General features: G+C 33.9%; 3 protein-coding genes across 4 annotated transcripts; 2 read left to right on the top strand and 1 right to left on the bottom strand.

The window, feature by feature from the left end:
- The first annotated feature begins 2,209 nt into the window (after positions 1–2,209).
- Positions 2,210–6,256, top strand: LOC107962067 (heterogeneous nuclear ribonucleoprotein 1). Its single transcript, XM_016898299.2, has 5 exons — positions 2,210–2,414; positions 2,531–2,665; positions 2,940–3,162; positions 3,971–5,165; positions 5,760–6,256. The coding sequence occupies exons 3-5, from the start codon at positions 2,941–2,943 to the stop codon at positions 5,771–5,773; spliced, it is 1,431 nt and encodes a 476-aa protein (XP_016753788.1). The 5' UTR covers positions 2,210–2,414; positions 2,531–2,665; position 2,940; the 3' UTR covers positions 5,774–6,256.
- A 321-nt stretch (positions 6,257–6,577) lies between these two features.
- LOC107962068 (ACT domain-containing protein ACR11) lies at positions 6,578–10,175 on the top strand. Of its 2 annotated transcripts, none has more exons than XM_041115997.1 (10): positions 6,578–7,137; positions 7,636–7,702; positions 7,808–7,936; positions 8,045–8,139; positions 8,700–8,781; positions 8,861–8,920; positions 9,183–9,238; positions 9,412–9,517; positions 9,616–9,684; positions 9,879–10,175. In XM_041115997.1, exons 1-10 carry the CDS (start codon positions 6,989–6,991, stop codon positions 9,939–9,941), a joined length of 876 nt encoding a protein of 291 aa, XP_040971931.1. In that variant the 5' UTR covers positions 6,578–6,988; the 3' UTR covers positions 9,942–10,175. The 2 variants fall into 2 exon arrangements, with proteins under 2 accessions (XP_040971931.1, XP_016753789.1); XM_016898300.2 differs by having other exon boundaries at positions 8,697–8,781.
- A 617-nt stretch (positions 10,176–10,792) lies between these two features.
- LOC107962069 (ras-related protein RABA5a-like) lies at positions 10,793–13,798 on the bottom strand. The gene is given in 5 exon segments (NM_001327721.1): positions 10,793–11,054; positions 11,057–11,171; positions 11,444–11,901; positions 12,386–12,448; positions 13,753–13,798. Coding segments are annotated over 3 exon segments (672 nt in total). The 5' UTR covers positions 11,784–11,901; positions 12,386–12,448; positions 13,753–13,798; the 3' UTR covers positions 10,793–10,837.
- Positions 13,799–14,840: the final 1,042 nt, after the last annotated feature.

Here is a 14,840-nt window from a genome sequence, read left to right as displayed (position 1 = left end):
CTATTTTCCAAACTCCACTATTCTCGTTTTTGTGACATCTCATTCTCTTTAAATGAATGTGTTTGCTGCTTTCTAACTTTCTATAAATGCCATTGTTTTATTTATAAAGGGAGGGAAATTAAAGTGGTTTAGATTCAAACGTTAGAATTACCGTTAGTCAACACTTCAAATCGGGTTTATAGATATCAACATTTCGTTCTTAAATTCCTTGCTCAATTTCATTTTCTTTTCTCTTTTCTTTAGTACAAAATTACATTATAATAAATTTAACTTTAATAAAATCTATTAATAGTTGAATCTTAATTTTAAAATCTAAAAATTAAAGAGACAATTATTAAAAATAGAAGTATAATGATTAAATTCTGAAATTTTAAAAGTATAAGAATTTATAGTATATTTTAACCTAAAATCTTAGTATTGCAATTTGTTGTTAAATAACTAAACTTTGATATCATTTTTTTTTGGTCCTATAATTGTTCATTACTACATGATATTTATTTTGAATCTAAATTGTGATTTATTGATTAGGTGTTTACATTCTCTAAGAAGGTAATCTAAGTTTAAATCACAGTTGTACCAAAAATAAATTTTTGTAATTTTTTGTAATTTTGGAACTTTCCTTTATTATGACATGGCATTGATGATGTAGACGATAATGTGAGTTACCATATAAGGAGTTAGTAACAGAAGATGAGGGTTGAATAAGACAAAAAAATAGGATTCAATTAACAAAAATTACAAAAACTAAGGATTAAATTTATAATTTTCCTAATTTTTAAATAAATTTAATGAAAATTTTAACCAAAATACTAAAAAATATAAGACCAAATCCGCACAGATTGATAAGTTAATAAATTATCCTTAAATTATATTTCATCACTTCAAAATTTTATCTTCAACCCTTGAAAATTTATAATATGATATAATAAATTTGATAATATTTTTGGTTAAAACCACATCAATGAATTATTATTAGTTTAATTATCCATTTATTTATTTTTTTAAAAGTATCCATTTATCTTTTTAATAAATTACATTTATACATTTATTATTGAATAATTAATACAATATTTAATACAAATTATATACATTAGTGATTTAATTTTTCTAAACATATATATATATTTTCTTTTGTAACATTAAACTATTTTTTTAAAAGATAAATAATATTATTATAATAATATTTTTATCTTTTAATATTTGTAAAAATATTATTTAAAAATTGAACATAAAACGAATAAATTCAAATAAAATTTTTTCTACTCTCCTAATAATTATTTGTTGATATAATTTTATAAATATTTTTTTTAATATAAAAATATTTTTATTCAAAATTTCATTATATAATAATATTTGAAATTGTTTATGGATTTAAAAGCGAAACTCACATTAACAAAAAAAATAAAAAATCTTCCTTTTAAAGAAAATATTCCTTGACGCATAATCAAACTTGTTAAGTCTGTAACACTTATTTTATATATTTTTCTAAAAGACATTTAATAATTAAAAATATATTAAAAAAACGCATAGAGTTAAATTAATATTCCAACTCATGAATTTACCTATTTATTTTAAAATCTAGAGGTGTCTATATATAGTTTAAAAAATCATGGCATGATTATTAACTAAATAAAAACATTTAGCAATTAAATCAATGGACCATATCCGTATTAGTTAGGACCACCTAATTTGTCTATCTTAAGAAGAAATATATGATAAAAGTGTAATTAGTAAAAAAAAAAAAATTAAGATCATTACGTTTAAATTTATATCGAAGGATCCGAAAGTAAAAATATCTATTATTTAATTTGAATTGAATTAGATCAATCGAGATGTACGGAAAATGAATAAGTTTACGTCATCTATTCTTAATTATATTAAAAGAAAAATAAAAAGGAAAATAGATTAATAGATGATGAAGTTACAAAATAGAAAGACAAATTTAGAAAGTCACCATGTTCATGGATTCCTAAGTAAAAAGCTTTTCTTACATAGACGGATAGCCGAACCTTTCTCTTTCTCTCTCTTTTAAAAAAAGAATTTTTTTTTTAAAAATATAAAAAAGAAAAAATTACAATTTTTATTTTTAATATCTATTTTCATCTAAATTGATTTTCACTCACACGTCTATGCCTCTCTCTGTTTGATGCACAGAGTCCTTTCATTTACGCATGTATATATAGTTCCAACCCATTGGTATCAAAGACATTAGCTGCAACAAAAACAAAGAAAAAAACCAAAAAAAAAAAAAAAAAGAAAAGAAAGAAAGGAGGGCCTTTTAAGCCCTCTCTCTTCTTATTATGCTTCTTCTCAGATCTTAGATTCTCTTACTTTTCCCATCTGGGTTTTTTTTTTCTTTTGTAAATTTAATATCATCATCTCTTTAAAACTAAATAAAAACATAACCAGCAAAGGTTGTTTTTTTATTTTTTATTTATTTTTCATTATTTGCTCTAATATCATTTCTGGGTATTGACGCTTTTATCTCATTTCTTATGAAGCTTGGGTCTTTCTTTGGTTTGGTTTTTAGGAATCCTGGATTGTTGGTCGATTGATAGTTGATCGGTAATTGGTCTCATGCTTTTCGATTGAATCCAACAGCACCCGATCTCTTTATATTGATATAAATAACCCAGCTTTGCTTGATTTTCTGTATTTTGATAAGGTATAGTTTCCTTTGTTTAATCTGCATTACAATTTTTTATGGTGGATTGTTCTTTAAGACATGATGTTGGATTCTGAATTGCCTTAAAAAATTATGAATACCTTGCCTCGTTCTAGATCCGATGTTTCCTATCTTCTCTAGTTGAATTTTACTTGAACTGATCTAGGAGAAGACTTGATTTTTATGTTTCGTTTAGACAAAGGTGATTGTATGTTTATGATTGCCTGGAATTCCATTGAACAATGATAAAAGATGATTGGATTTCTGTGTTCAGCATGGAAATGGAACTTGGCAAGCTTTTCATTGGTGGGATTTCTTGGGACACAAATGAGGACCGTCTTAGAGAATATTTTCAGACTTTTGGGGAAGTTGTTGAAGCTGTGATAATGAAGGATCGGGCTACCGGTCGTGCCCGTGGATTCGGGTTCGTCGTGTTTGCCGACCCGGCTATTGCAGAAAGAGTTGTTATGGAAAAGCATATGATAGATGGTAGAACCGTAAGTTCCTACCTTTATTTTAACTCTCTTATAACATGATAAATTCGAAACCTTACTATTTTATTGGTTTCCTTTCATGTCATGAATCATATAAATGATTTAGAACTGGCAAGTTTCTTGTCCTGATTCATTTTGATGACATTCATTCATATTACTATGTTTTCTCTTAAGGTTGTATTAGCTTTATTAAACGATTTCTCCTTACGTTTTCTTTTTAAGCATATATAGTTCATTGTGAGGTTTGCTTGGCAACATATTGCCATTGAGTAAGAACTACACTGGCAATATGTATTTCTCTTTCTAAGGCAAAAGTAGGCCATTGAGTCCTCAATATCTTGAATGTCAATTGCTTTATTTTGCAGTTTAAATCATCTGTAGGATTCACTTTAAGTTGTAGAATAATTTTTTATGAGAACCGGTGCTTATTTTAGAACAGAAGGATTAATGCCAAGAAATAGTACAAACTTTCTTGTTACAATTGCATTAAGAAGGCAAATTTGCTAATTTTCAAAAGGACCATTGGTAATAATTTAGCATCAAAGAGACTTTGCAAACCCTAGAGCGTTGCAAAATTACAATCTATATTATGTGGAAGAGCATATTATACATTGTTTTTCAAAGTTCCTCAACTGTGAAGAGTATAGGTGTCCATGATGTGGAAAATAAAATTTGGGAAAGTTAAACAACTATAGGTGATGCCTATCTACATTAAGATTCAAAGGGTTTATCCACTTGAGAAACTTGGATTTGTGTTGTTAAACTGAATTATGTTAAACTCCACTTTCTCTGTCCTGGTTTTCTCTTTCAGGTTGAGGCAAAGAAGGCAGTTCCTAGGGATGACCGTAACATTCTAAACAAAAGCAATGTTAGCATTCATGGATCACCTGGTCCTGCTCGAACAAAAAAGATATTTGTAGGAGGGTTAGCATCTACAGTTACTGAGAGTGACTTTAAGAGGTATTTTGAGCAGTTTGGCACAATTACAGATGTTGTTGTGATGTATGATCACAATACTCAGAGGCCACGCGGTTTTGGATTCATAACTTATGATTCAGAGGAAGTTGTGGATAAAGTCTTGCAGAGAACATTTCATGAACTCAATGGAAAAATGGTTGAGGTCAAACGGGCTGTCCCCAAAGAATCATCTCCGGGGCCAAGTCAGAACCAGTTAGGTGGATATAACTTTGGTCTGAGTAGAGTCAATAGCTTCCTTAATGGTTACATGCAGAATTATAATGCTAGTTCAGTTGGAGGTTATGGTGTTAGAGCGGAAGGTAGATTTAGTCCAGTTACTGTTGGTCGGAATGGATTTCCTCCATTGAGCCCTGGTTATGGGATGGGACTGAATTTTGAACCAAATTTGAGTCCTAGCTATGGAGGAAGCTCAAACCTTAGTTCTAACCTCAGTTACGGACGGGGATTGAACGCTTCATTTAATGGAAAGCCAGACAGATTTGCTAGCTTCCTTGGGTATGGTGGGGGCAGTGGAGGAAATAGTTCTATCTTAAACTTAGCAGGTCGAAATATGTGGGGAAATGGAGGTCTTAACCATGCTACTAACTCAAACTCTAGTCCTATTGTGGGCTCTGGAAGTGGGAATTCAGGTGTGAATTCTTTCGGCAGCATTGGAGCACTTTGGGATTCCTCTCCTACTTCAGGTCAAGGTGGAGCTGCTTTTGCTTACAACAGTGGCAATCTTAGATATGGAAGTGGAGACATTGTGGTTGGATCAGGAGGGATGGGCTATGATAGAAACAGTGCGGCCGGTGTTGCACAGATATCATCCCAAGGTGCTTCAAATGGTGGTTATAATGGGGCTTATGCTGATATAGATGAAAATGGGTCATTTTATGGGGATTCTACTTGGCTCCCTTCACCCTTAGACCTACAGCGATCTAGTTCTTTTGGTTTTGGCCCGGGAAACTCAACTTCAGATGTTAGGAGTAATAGCTCTACTGGCTACATTGGTGGTTATGGTGTTCCCAATATGCAGTCAGATAGAGGTAAGTTGATTTCTTTTCTCGTTGTCCGTTTCATTGTTCTCCTTTTCTTTTTCCTCAGATAAGCTCATTGTGTTCTTATACTTATTAACAGCTCTCTGCATCTTTAGGATCTAGAACTCTGATCAACAGATGCAGGGAATGTGCACTAGTTTAGGCTGAAAGCATTTCTAATAATGTTAAACTAGTTTTACAGATGTATGTATTTATTAGTTTCCATTTACGAAATAATTAAATCTGGTTTGAGAATAAATGCTTCCTTGGCAGTTTCATTTTTCTTGTTGACCATCTTAAAGATGACATTGATTTCCTTTCAGTACCTTTCTTTCGAACAGCATTAGTTTCCTTCAAAAACTTGTGTTTGAAACAAGTTATTGCAAGTTAATGGTACATGCCATTTTTTAAATCTTGTCTACTTGCTACCTTGTTTTCCATGCATGCATAGACTGCATCATTGTCTATACTTAGCATAAGATTACACTTCTGATACCTGGAGATCCTCCCCCTTTTAAGATAATGTTATTAGTTGAGAAACAGGTAATGTTAATTTGGGTGCTTTCCTTGTACTCATTTCCTCTTAATCATCTTCTTTTCCAGGAATTGCTGCATAGGAGGAGGATGAAGCTATGATGTCAAATTGTAGGAAATTTGTATGGTGGAGCTGGTTAATGACTGTGATTTCTACATTTCCTTTGTGAAAATATTTCAGTTTTATATGGCAAAAAATATGAGTAGAGCTAATTTGGTTCACCTTGTTTGATGAAAAAACTTGATATAGAGATCAGTTGCAAAGGATTCATGTAAGGTTTGAGCTTTTGAGGGTTCATTTTTATTTTTATTTTTTTTTCTTTCAATACAGGTTTTCTTTACTGGGATTGATTAAGATGTAAAATCAAGATTGTGGGTATACACAGATTATGTATCATGCATCTCTTGGTGACATTGGGATACATATAAGAGAAGACCATTTTTTTTTTCTTCCATTAATTTTAGAGTCGTTGGATATTGTGCTGATAAAATATTATCCAGTGAAGTTGCTGGGTTATTGTATTTTGTAGATTGAAATTGTAATGAGATATTTGGTTTGATTTTAATCTGCATTGTATAATTCTAGACTCCACAGAGATCCCCACTCTTTTGGGAATCCCCCAAGGCCTAGAATAATAAGACACAATCATACAAAATGTGATTCAATGGTACAATATATGACCCTTGAAATTGAATGTGTGGTCATTTTTATCTCATCTTATCTAAACTTCTACAACTTCATAGTCACTTTCATAGATGCATCACTTACCACTAAGGGGTCCTTTCTAATTGGACATAAAATGATCATTTCTAGAGGTTCAAATAAAAATGCTTGTCAAAGTGTAATGTTAATCAATATTGAATCAATTATGTCTAACTTTTGCGAGAGCTGTGCAAGGGAGGCTCACATGTATCACATGTACAAAATAAAAGAGACCTATTGATTTCCACCATTTAATGGCAACAGTTTCACCAATTTAATTAACCCAAAGTTTGCACCTTCATTTACATCTTAACACTTTCATTCCTAAGCTAAAACAGGTTCATCTGCTTATTATTAACCGAATTCAGAAAAAGTAAAAAAAAGTAAAAAGGAGAGGAGCAAAATATACGACACTTCTCTTTCTCTCTCTCATTTTCATGGCGGATAAAACGAGATCCCACTCTCATTTCTTGAACCTTCTCGCATAACATTTTTCTTTGTTTTTTGCTGCTTCTTTCTCATCTCCTTACCTTTTTTTTCCTTCATTTTCTCCTTTCTCCTTTCTTCAGCTTCAGCTTTTTTTTTTTCTATTATAATGGCTGTGGCTATGGCTTCTGCTGCTAATTGTGGTGTATACTTTTCAAGCAACACTAACAAGCTTAATTTTCCTGTTTTTGATTTCAAAAACCATTCTTGGTCTGCTGCCTTTGTCACCACACCACCCAACATTCTTGAGAAAAGAAGGTACCTTTCTTCAATCTATTTCATTGTTAAATTTAGCTTCTTTTTTTTTTGCGCGAGGTGGGGGGAGGGTTGGTATCTGGATACTTCCTACTCTGGGTGCTGAAATTGTTGATTTGAGTACTCTTTAAGATGACTTTTCTGTTGCTTCAAGTAAAAACATCAATGCACTTGTAAATCCGACTGAATTGCATAAATCAGCTTATGGGTGTCCCCAATTAGAAGAAACGAATCATTATGTTAGGAACTGAATCATACATCGCAATTTAAGGCCCGTGGGACTCTTTTATTTATGCCAATGAAGAAACACACACACACACTGCAGCTTGTCTAGCTTTGGCTGCAATTTTACAGTTCAAATTATCCCATCCAAATGTTTCATCAATTTACTACGGTTACTTTTAAACTGGATTCTTGCTTGTTAAACATTGTTCGATAGTTTTATTGTATCTTGATACCTAATCTCTTGCTAATTTGCATCTTCACTTTTAATCATTACAGTGTTAGATTGTCATTTTCAATGATGGGGATCATTCCACGAGCAACATCAGCAGCCACAGCTGTGGAGGTATGGAAGAAGAATGATATATATATATATGCATATATATTTGGCTGAATTTTAACTATGTGTTAACTGGCTAAAGTTCCTATTCTTATGATTGTATGCTTGAAGAGTGATGGAAGTTTCCAGGACACTGATACAGTTCCAACCCCCAAAGTTATAATTGACCAAGACTCTAATCCAGATGCCACTGTAGTGGAAATAACCTTTGGCGATCGGCTTGGAGCTCTTTTGGATACTGTATAAATCCATTTACTTAATTTGCTTTTCCTAATGAGATATTGGATCTTCACTTTTGTATGATAGAATCTATCGTGTATAATCTAACTATTAGTGAATGAGTTGCAGATGAATGCACTGAAAAATCTGGGGTTGAATGTTTCTAAAGCAAATGTCTATCTGGATTCATCTGGGAAGCATAACAAGTTTGCCATCACTAAGGCGTAAGTCATATGCCTTTTAACTTGTCTTCATCTTGCACTTTCTTGGAAACAGAATACAAACTTGTTGATCGTTTATAGCATTTTACATTTTCTGTAAGGTTTAGCTATCTGCAGTTAATGACTGTAATTTTCTTCTTGTTTGTAGTTAATCCTCCCCTAATTCAGCTTAATGATAAGTAGTTCTTATAATTATTGTCTAGGATTATTTTTAAGTGATTAAAGCTGTAAATGTACATGCTCCTAAATAACACAAACGGACAATGGAATGATGTGTGAGCGTGTGAAGCATTACAAATTGTTTTAGTTTTAGAATCTTCAAGAGTTTATATCACCATTTTCCTTGAATTATTGGGCAGAATTATAACTCCTCATTTTTCTCGAGCTAAAATCTTGTCATTGTGGCAAAGCAAATAGAATCATGGGATATTCAACTTCAGAAATTCAATGCAGTTAATAAAACACACTCAAATGAAAAGTGAATGTTAGTATCAGTTGTATTGTTATAATATCTATTTTCAATGCAACTTTGCTAACATGGCATTGGTTCTTTTCTGTAGTAGTACTGGAAGGAAAGTTGAGGACCCAGAACTGCTTGAGGCAATACGTTTGACGATTATTAACAACTTACTTGAATATCATCCAGTAATCACCTATTCCTTTTTACTAATTCCTAATGAGAAATCTCCTAGTAAAAGCTATCAAATGTTAATTTGTGGTCCAGGAATCAAGTTCCCAGTTAGCTATGGGTGCAACCTTCGGCGTTGAGCCACCAAAAGAAAAGGTATATTCTTCTTGCAAAGTTCATCTTTTCTGCTCGCTCAGTAAGTTCAGCATTTTCCTGTGTTGAATGTTTACGGCAGCTACAAGAAGACTGTTACGTTGACATTTGTTGTAATCCCAAAAGATATTTTCCATGCTTGCAACAGAGACTGATGCAACTGACCATAAATGATATGAATTGTCCATAAACTATTAAGCTGAGAATGATATCCCACAATAACCTTGGTCCTTGGTTTAAATTTTGCTTTGCTGGGATTCCTCAGGTTGATGTGGACATTGCAACCCACATAAGAGTCGATGATGATGGTCCTGATCGTAGGTAATGGATGCTGTAGTCAAATGCATTCACTACCCTTGTAATTTTGATAGCTTAATTAAGATTATAGGCCTTGGCACCGTACTTGTTTATCAAAATGAAAGAGATGATATGTTCTGGCTTGTAGTATTGGTTCATTTCTGTATAACTTTGTTTTGGAAATAAATTTGGTTCAGCTTGCTCCATGTGGAGACTGCTGACCGTCCAGGGTTGCTGGTGGATCTTGTAAAAATTATTACTGACATCAACATCACCGTTGAGTCTGGAGAGTTCGACACTGAGGTGAGCCGGTCAGTTACTCATTCTGTTTCGTATGTTGTCATCTTGAATTAGCCTAATGATATTAGTTTTCTCTCGATGCTTTTACCTTTGACACATAGGGGTTGTTGGCAAAGGCAAAGTTTCACGTCAGCTACAAGGGTAAAGCTATCATCAGGCCTCTGCAGCAGGTAAAGAGCAATGAACACTAAGTTTAACCCATATTGCACATTTGTTGTGGGGTTTGTAAAGAAGATCAAAGTAGAGTTCTACAATTGCAATCTGTATGTATGGTATTAATTATTTAGGTAAGGTAGGGCAGACATCGTAATTGCTTGCTGGGATGTCATTTTAATGAGTGGTTTGATTGCATGAAATCTGGCAGGTTCTTGCTAATAGTTTACGATATTTCTTGAGGCGTCCTACTACGGAGGAGGCGAGTTTTTGAGTCACCATGATGATGCTATAAGCCTTGCCTAGCTAAACCATGTTTAGGAGCTTACATCATCAATTGAGTTTAGAATTATCTTATTATATCCCCTCCAATTGAATTGGCCAACAGGGTGAATATTATAGCTTGTTCTTCACAACAATCCTCTCTTCTCTTCTGTAAGAATTTTTCAATTATCCTTTTAGTATTATTGTTGCAATGAACGATATTAATCCCACCATTTTTCTAGAACTTGCTTTGCAATATGGTCATCCTAAGAGGAGTCGTGAATCCCACGTCGGATGTGTACTAAAGTTGATCCTAAGATACAAGGGTTTATATCATCTCCAACTTACAACTTTTAAGGTATCTTTGGTCAACAAAACCGTGTCACTAACAACAACGAGCGCTCATTTGAGTGGTGGGGATACAACCACCTTCAACTGATGAGGTGCTTTTCATGGATAAAACCATGAGACCCAATGGGCCGAAACAGATAATACCTTGCAAGAAGATATTCAGGGAAAAATATATGGTGTATTACGTAAATCACTGTCCCATCGTATTACATAACAGTAGAAAACAAAGCCCTGCAGGAAAATGGGGGTAGAAACTAGAAAGAACAAAGGGGAGGGGAAGTGGAAAGCAAGAAGGAAATATGTCTGACATTCGAAAATTTATAGTCATCTGAATTTGATTTTCTTTTCTTTAACCCCCTTCCAATCCCCCTCGAGTTCATTTACATATTCTAATTTCTATTCCATATGAGTCTCTTCTTCAGCCACCATATATGATAAAAGCAAAGCATGACCGAGTAAAAACAAATGTTATTCAAACAAATTAAGACATGGAGAAGAAGAAATATCAGCAACTTCAGTGGAAACTTGATGGAGAATCGTTAAAATGGATAAGCATCAGGATGAACAGCAACCACCCGATTTGGGTGACTCAGTAGCACGTTCTTGGTTCTCATCCCCTTGTAAAACCACGGTCTTCCCATCCAATGGTGCGTCCTGCTTCTTGAGCTCATGAGACATCATAACTTTCCGGCTCAATATGTTGTAGATCTCTTTAACGACAGTCTGAAATGCAGCCGCTACATTGGAGGAATCAAGTGCAGAAGTCTCCATGAAAATAAACCCTGTGCCTCTGCTAAGGCCTTCCCTTCGGCTGTGGATACTTCCCTGGCATCCCGGAGGTCCGACTTGTTGCCTACTAAAATGGTGACTACGTTCATGTCTGAGTGAGCTGTTCAAAATGTCAAATCACACAATTCAGTCCTTAGCCAGCATGGGCTAAAAACAACAAATCTATAATAGTGGCTGGGCATGGAAAGGAAACACCATCTAGTTACAAAAATTTGCCACAATATGGCCTAACAGTCAGAAAACAAAATTTAACCCATTTTGGATTGGTGAGATTCGGTAAAAAATTATAGAAACGAGATTCACGATGAGAGGGTTTGCATATGCGTTATAAGTATAATCAACAAAAGCACAAAAGTTAATCACGGTTCTTACTTTGAAGTTCATTTAACCATCTACCAATGCTATCGAAAGTCTGTCGTCTGCTGATGTCATACACAAGAAGAGCTCCAACTGCACCTCGGTAATATGCAGATGTAACGGCCCTGAAGCGCTCCTGACCAGCCGTATCCCAGATCTGTGCCTTAACTTCCTTCCCATTTATATCCAATTTCTGAGTTTGAAACTCCACTCCTATGGTTGACTTGGAATTTGGGTAGAATTCATTCCTAGCAAATCTTGCAAGTAAATTCGATTTCCCAACAGCTGAATCACCAACTAGTACAATCTTGAAAAGGTAATCCTCAGTTTTTTCTTCCTCTGAAACAAAAGCCATTTTACAACCTTCCTACAAGTGTCACTCTATATAACCATATCAACAATGAAAAGCACTCGGAATTAAGTTTCTTCTCTGGTACTTGAAGTTATCACCTAAGAAGCACCAACCTTGTATCCTGTTCAAGAACAGAAATGGGTTTACCGAAGAAAAGAATAAAGGCAAGCTGAAAAAGGAAGCTAAAATAGGAATAAAGAGTACAAATGTGTCATTCAGCAATTGCTTACATGAAAATACCTTTCTTGTGAAGCAAATATTAGGTCAATTGAATAAAAAAGGAATAAACTCTACTCCACTTTCACCCTCCTGCAACATAGACAAATCTATCCTGAGCACCCTACGCGTGTAGTACTAATGACCTTCCTAGTGAATATGTACGTTACGGTTCCTGCAGGAACAAGACGAGGGCCCTCATGTAAAACCAACCAAAGTACTAATCGTTACAGTACAGGGTAAAACAAATGTCTGTCTCCGGCTAAAATATTCAAGATAAGTAAAATATTTATCAGAATTTGAAAAGTAAACAATTAAGTGAAACAAGTAATATGCAACTCATTAAAGTCTTTTAATTATATAGTTCCTTAGAAGGCAAGGAACAGTACCTTGATCTCTCCAACTTGCTAACACCTTGCCTCGCACCTGAAATCCCACTTAAGCTCCTTCTACTGCTTAGATTTTAGAAGCTCAAAATAAGGACATATGATAAATGCCAGATCATTCAAGTGAAATATCCAAATAATCGATTGGAAATAAAAAAACAACTCACCCAACAACCGTGACAGATTAATAGCCCACCTAAGATTCCTAATCCTATGTTTAGTCCTTGCCCTTAACCAGTAAAACATCACATCATTTTTGTATAAACTTTAAAAGTTAACAGATATAAGTGTCATTAGATAACAAAAAACTAAAGGCCAAATTTGGTAGCAAAGAACTGATAATTGATAAGATCTTTTGAACAACAATTATATATGAAATCAATCATAAGCAATAAATCATCTGCAAGGGCAATATAAGATGCTTGATTGTATAATAATATGCATCAACTATGCACTAGACCTTATAAGATAACATGTGATAGTTCAATCTTTTGAATATTACCACTGGACCATGGTACAGAAACAATATAGAACTTCATATATAAACAAGCCCTTGTGCTTTCACTTCTAACTGTAAGAATTCTTTTAAAAAGTTACTTTTTGTCTTATTCTTTGTTTTAATCATTAGAGATGCTGAAAAACTCAGTCTTTAAAAGGTTTCATATATTTTCCAATAGGAGTCATTTAAAGAGTTAAATTTAAGGATTGAAAAATTTTACTGCTATGTCAACAGCTCATAAAAATTCACTGAAACACAGAAACTCTGATTGTATGAACTAGAGAACTTTGACCAGGAAATAAGCTATAGATCCAAGTAAATCAATTTCAACATTCAAAGAAAAAAATATATATGCTCTTGATCATAAAGTAGAGCATCTGCATCTTGCAAAGAGAGATCAAATTATAGCATACTAGACTCAGTTTTGCATCAAAGAGACACCGGTAGAAACTAAATCACCAAGCAAACTGCCCTTTTGTTTTATATTTTGCAATTGACTAAAAGGCTAGAACCAAGTTCATATATGGAACAGCCAGTTAACTCTTTCCATAAAAGAAGAAAAAAAAAACCTTAAAAGCACCGAACCATTATAACTAAGTCTAGAATATCCAAATGAATTAGAGCAGAAAAAATCGATTTTGATATGATCAAATCTTAAAAACCATGAATTTAAGCAAGGTATTGACAAAACAGAGATTAGCAAAAACATACAAAGTAAAAGTTAGTAAGAAAAAAGAACAAAAATGTGATTGAGAAATGATCTAGAAACAAGCAAAATACAAAACCCAATTCGTAAATCTCATCAAATATTAATACAAAAAAAGGGACTTAAAAATCTAAAGAAAAAGAGATCGTGTTTGTTTACACTCACCAGCTATAAGAAGAATTTCAGGAGGCTCCCCTCACCCTTCTTTTTTTTTTTCTCTACCAGGAATTACGATCAAATAAAAGAGTTAACAATGGATCTGATTATATGATAATGTCAATGGCTTAGAGATACAAATTCAAAGGATTTAAGGGTTAGGCTTTTCCAAGGAGGTGAGGGAGCCGAGTGCAGAGACAAGACAACCCCAGATTTGCATTTACTCTGGTTACTGGTTTAGCCACCCCTTAATTTCCTGGGCTTATTTTTTTGGGCCTTATATTCCCCTTGGACTTCATCATAGATAAAAAACTTTCCGTATCTTGCTCAAAGAATTGGTTTTCAATGCGTATGAAAGTTGAAAACTCTAGTTGTGGAGGAACCATATGCAGAAAACTATAGTTGAAATGAAGCAGGAATGTTTGAGCACATAGGCTAAAGATTAGGGAAGGATGTCCCTCCAGTACTACTAATAGTGATGGAAAGAGGAATGTATGTTGGTTTTGAACTTCCCACAAAAAAAGCCAGATTATGATATGGACTTATATTGCTGACTGACCATGTTCTTAAATGGTAGGGGCCATGGAAGACTAGAGCATAGCTAATATTTAGCCAACATTTATCATTTTGCAGGTGCCTTATCTACACAAAAGCTTAAGCTTTGTTTGGTTTTGTCATAAAATGCAGTTGACATTGCCAACCTTGTTCAGTAGATGGTTTCGGCGGCATTGCAGTTTGGTGATGCAGAAAGAAGGACCCACCTCCCATACCCCATTACCACCTTTCATTTTGCCTAGGTGCACGAACTTACAGCTACTGCTGCTGCTGTAGCAGCTAAGGTGAAAACCTTGGCTTCTTCCTTGTGGTTAAATGTAATGTTTTGGCTCTCCAAAACTAACTGGACCACCTTCCATGGTTTTGACTTTTGTACACCAAAATCTGTGCCAAAGGATTTATTTCATCTATTGCATTCATTGTTTTTTGGTACTCATGGATCAGACATCAAATGAGATTGATAACAAGACTCGAACTTTAATTCTTTAATTCTTTGCTAAAACGTTAATGAGTACTCAATCAACTGGAATAATCATATTCTA

Source organism: Gossypium hirsutum, chromosome A06 (genome assembly GCF_007990345.1).
Source record: "Gossypium hirsutum isolate 1008001.06 chromosome A06, Gossypium_hirsutum_v2.1, whole genome shotgun sequence".
Taxonomy (NCBI): Eukaryota; Viridiplantae; Streptophyta; class Magnoliopsida; order Malvales; family Malvaceae; genus Gossypium; species Gossypium hirsutum.
This window is presented reverse-complemented; position numbering and strand designations above follow the sequence as displayed.

Coding starts and splice junctions, on each gene's coding strand:
- LOC107962067 (XM_016898299.2), top strand. CDS start 2,941: ATGGAAATGGAACTTGGCAAGCTTTTCATTGGTGGGATTTCTTGGGAC. Junction 3,163..3,970: donor ATATGATAGATGGTAGAACC/GTAAGTTCCTAC, acceptor TTTCTCTTTCAG/GTTGAGGCAAAGAAGGCAGT.
- LOC107962068 (XM_016898300.2), top strand. CDS start 6,989: ATGGCTGTGGCTATGGCTTCTGCTGCTAATTGTGGTGTATACTTTTCA. Junction 7,937..8,044: donor TTGGAGCTCTTTTGGATACT/GTATAAATCCAT, acceptor AATGAGTTGCAG/ATGAATGCACTGAAAAATCT. Junction 9,518..9,615: donor CTGGAGAGTTCGACACTGAG/GTGAGCCGGTCA, acceptor TTTGACACATAG/GGGTTGTTGGCAAAGGCAAA.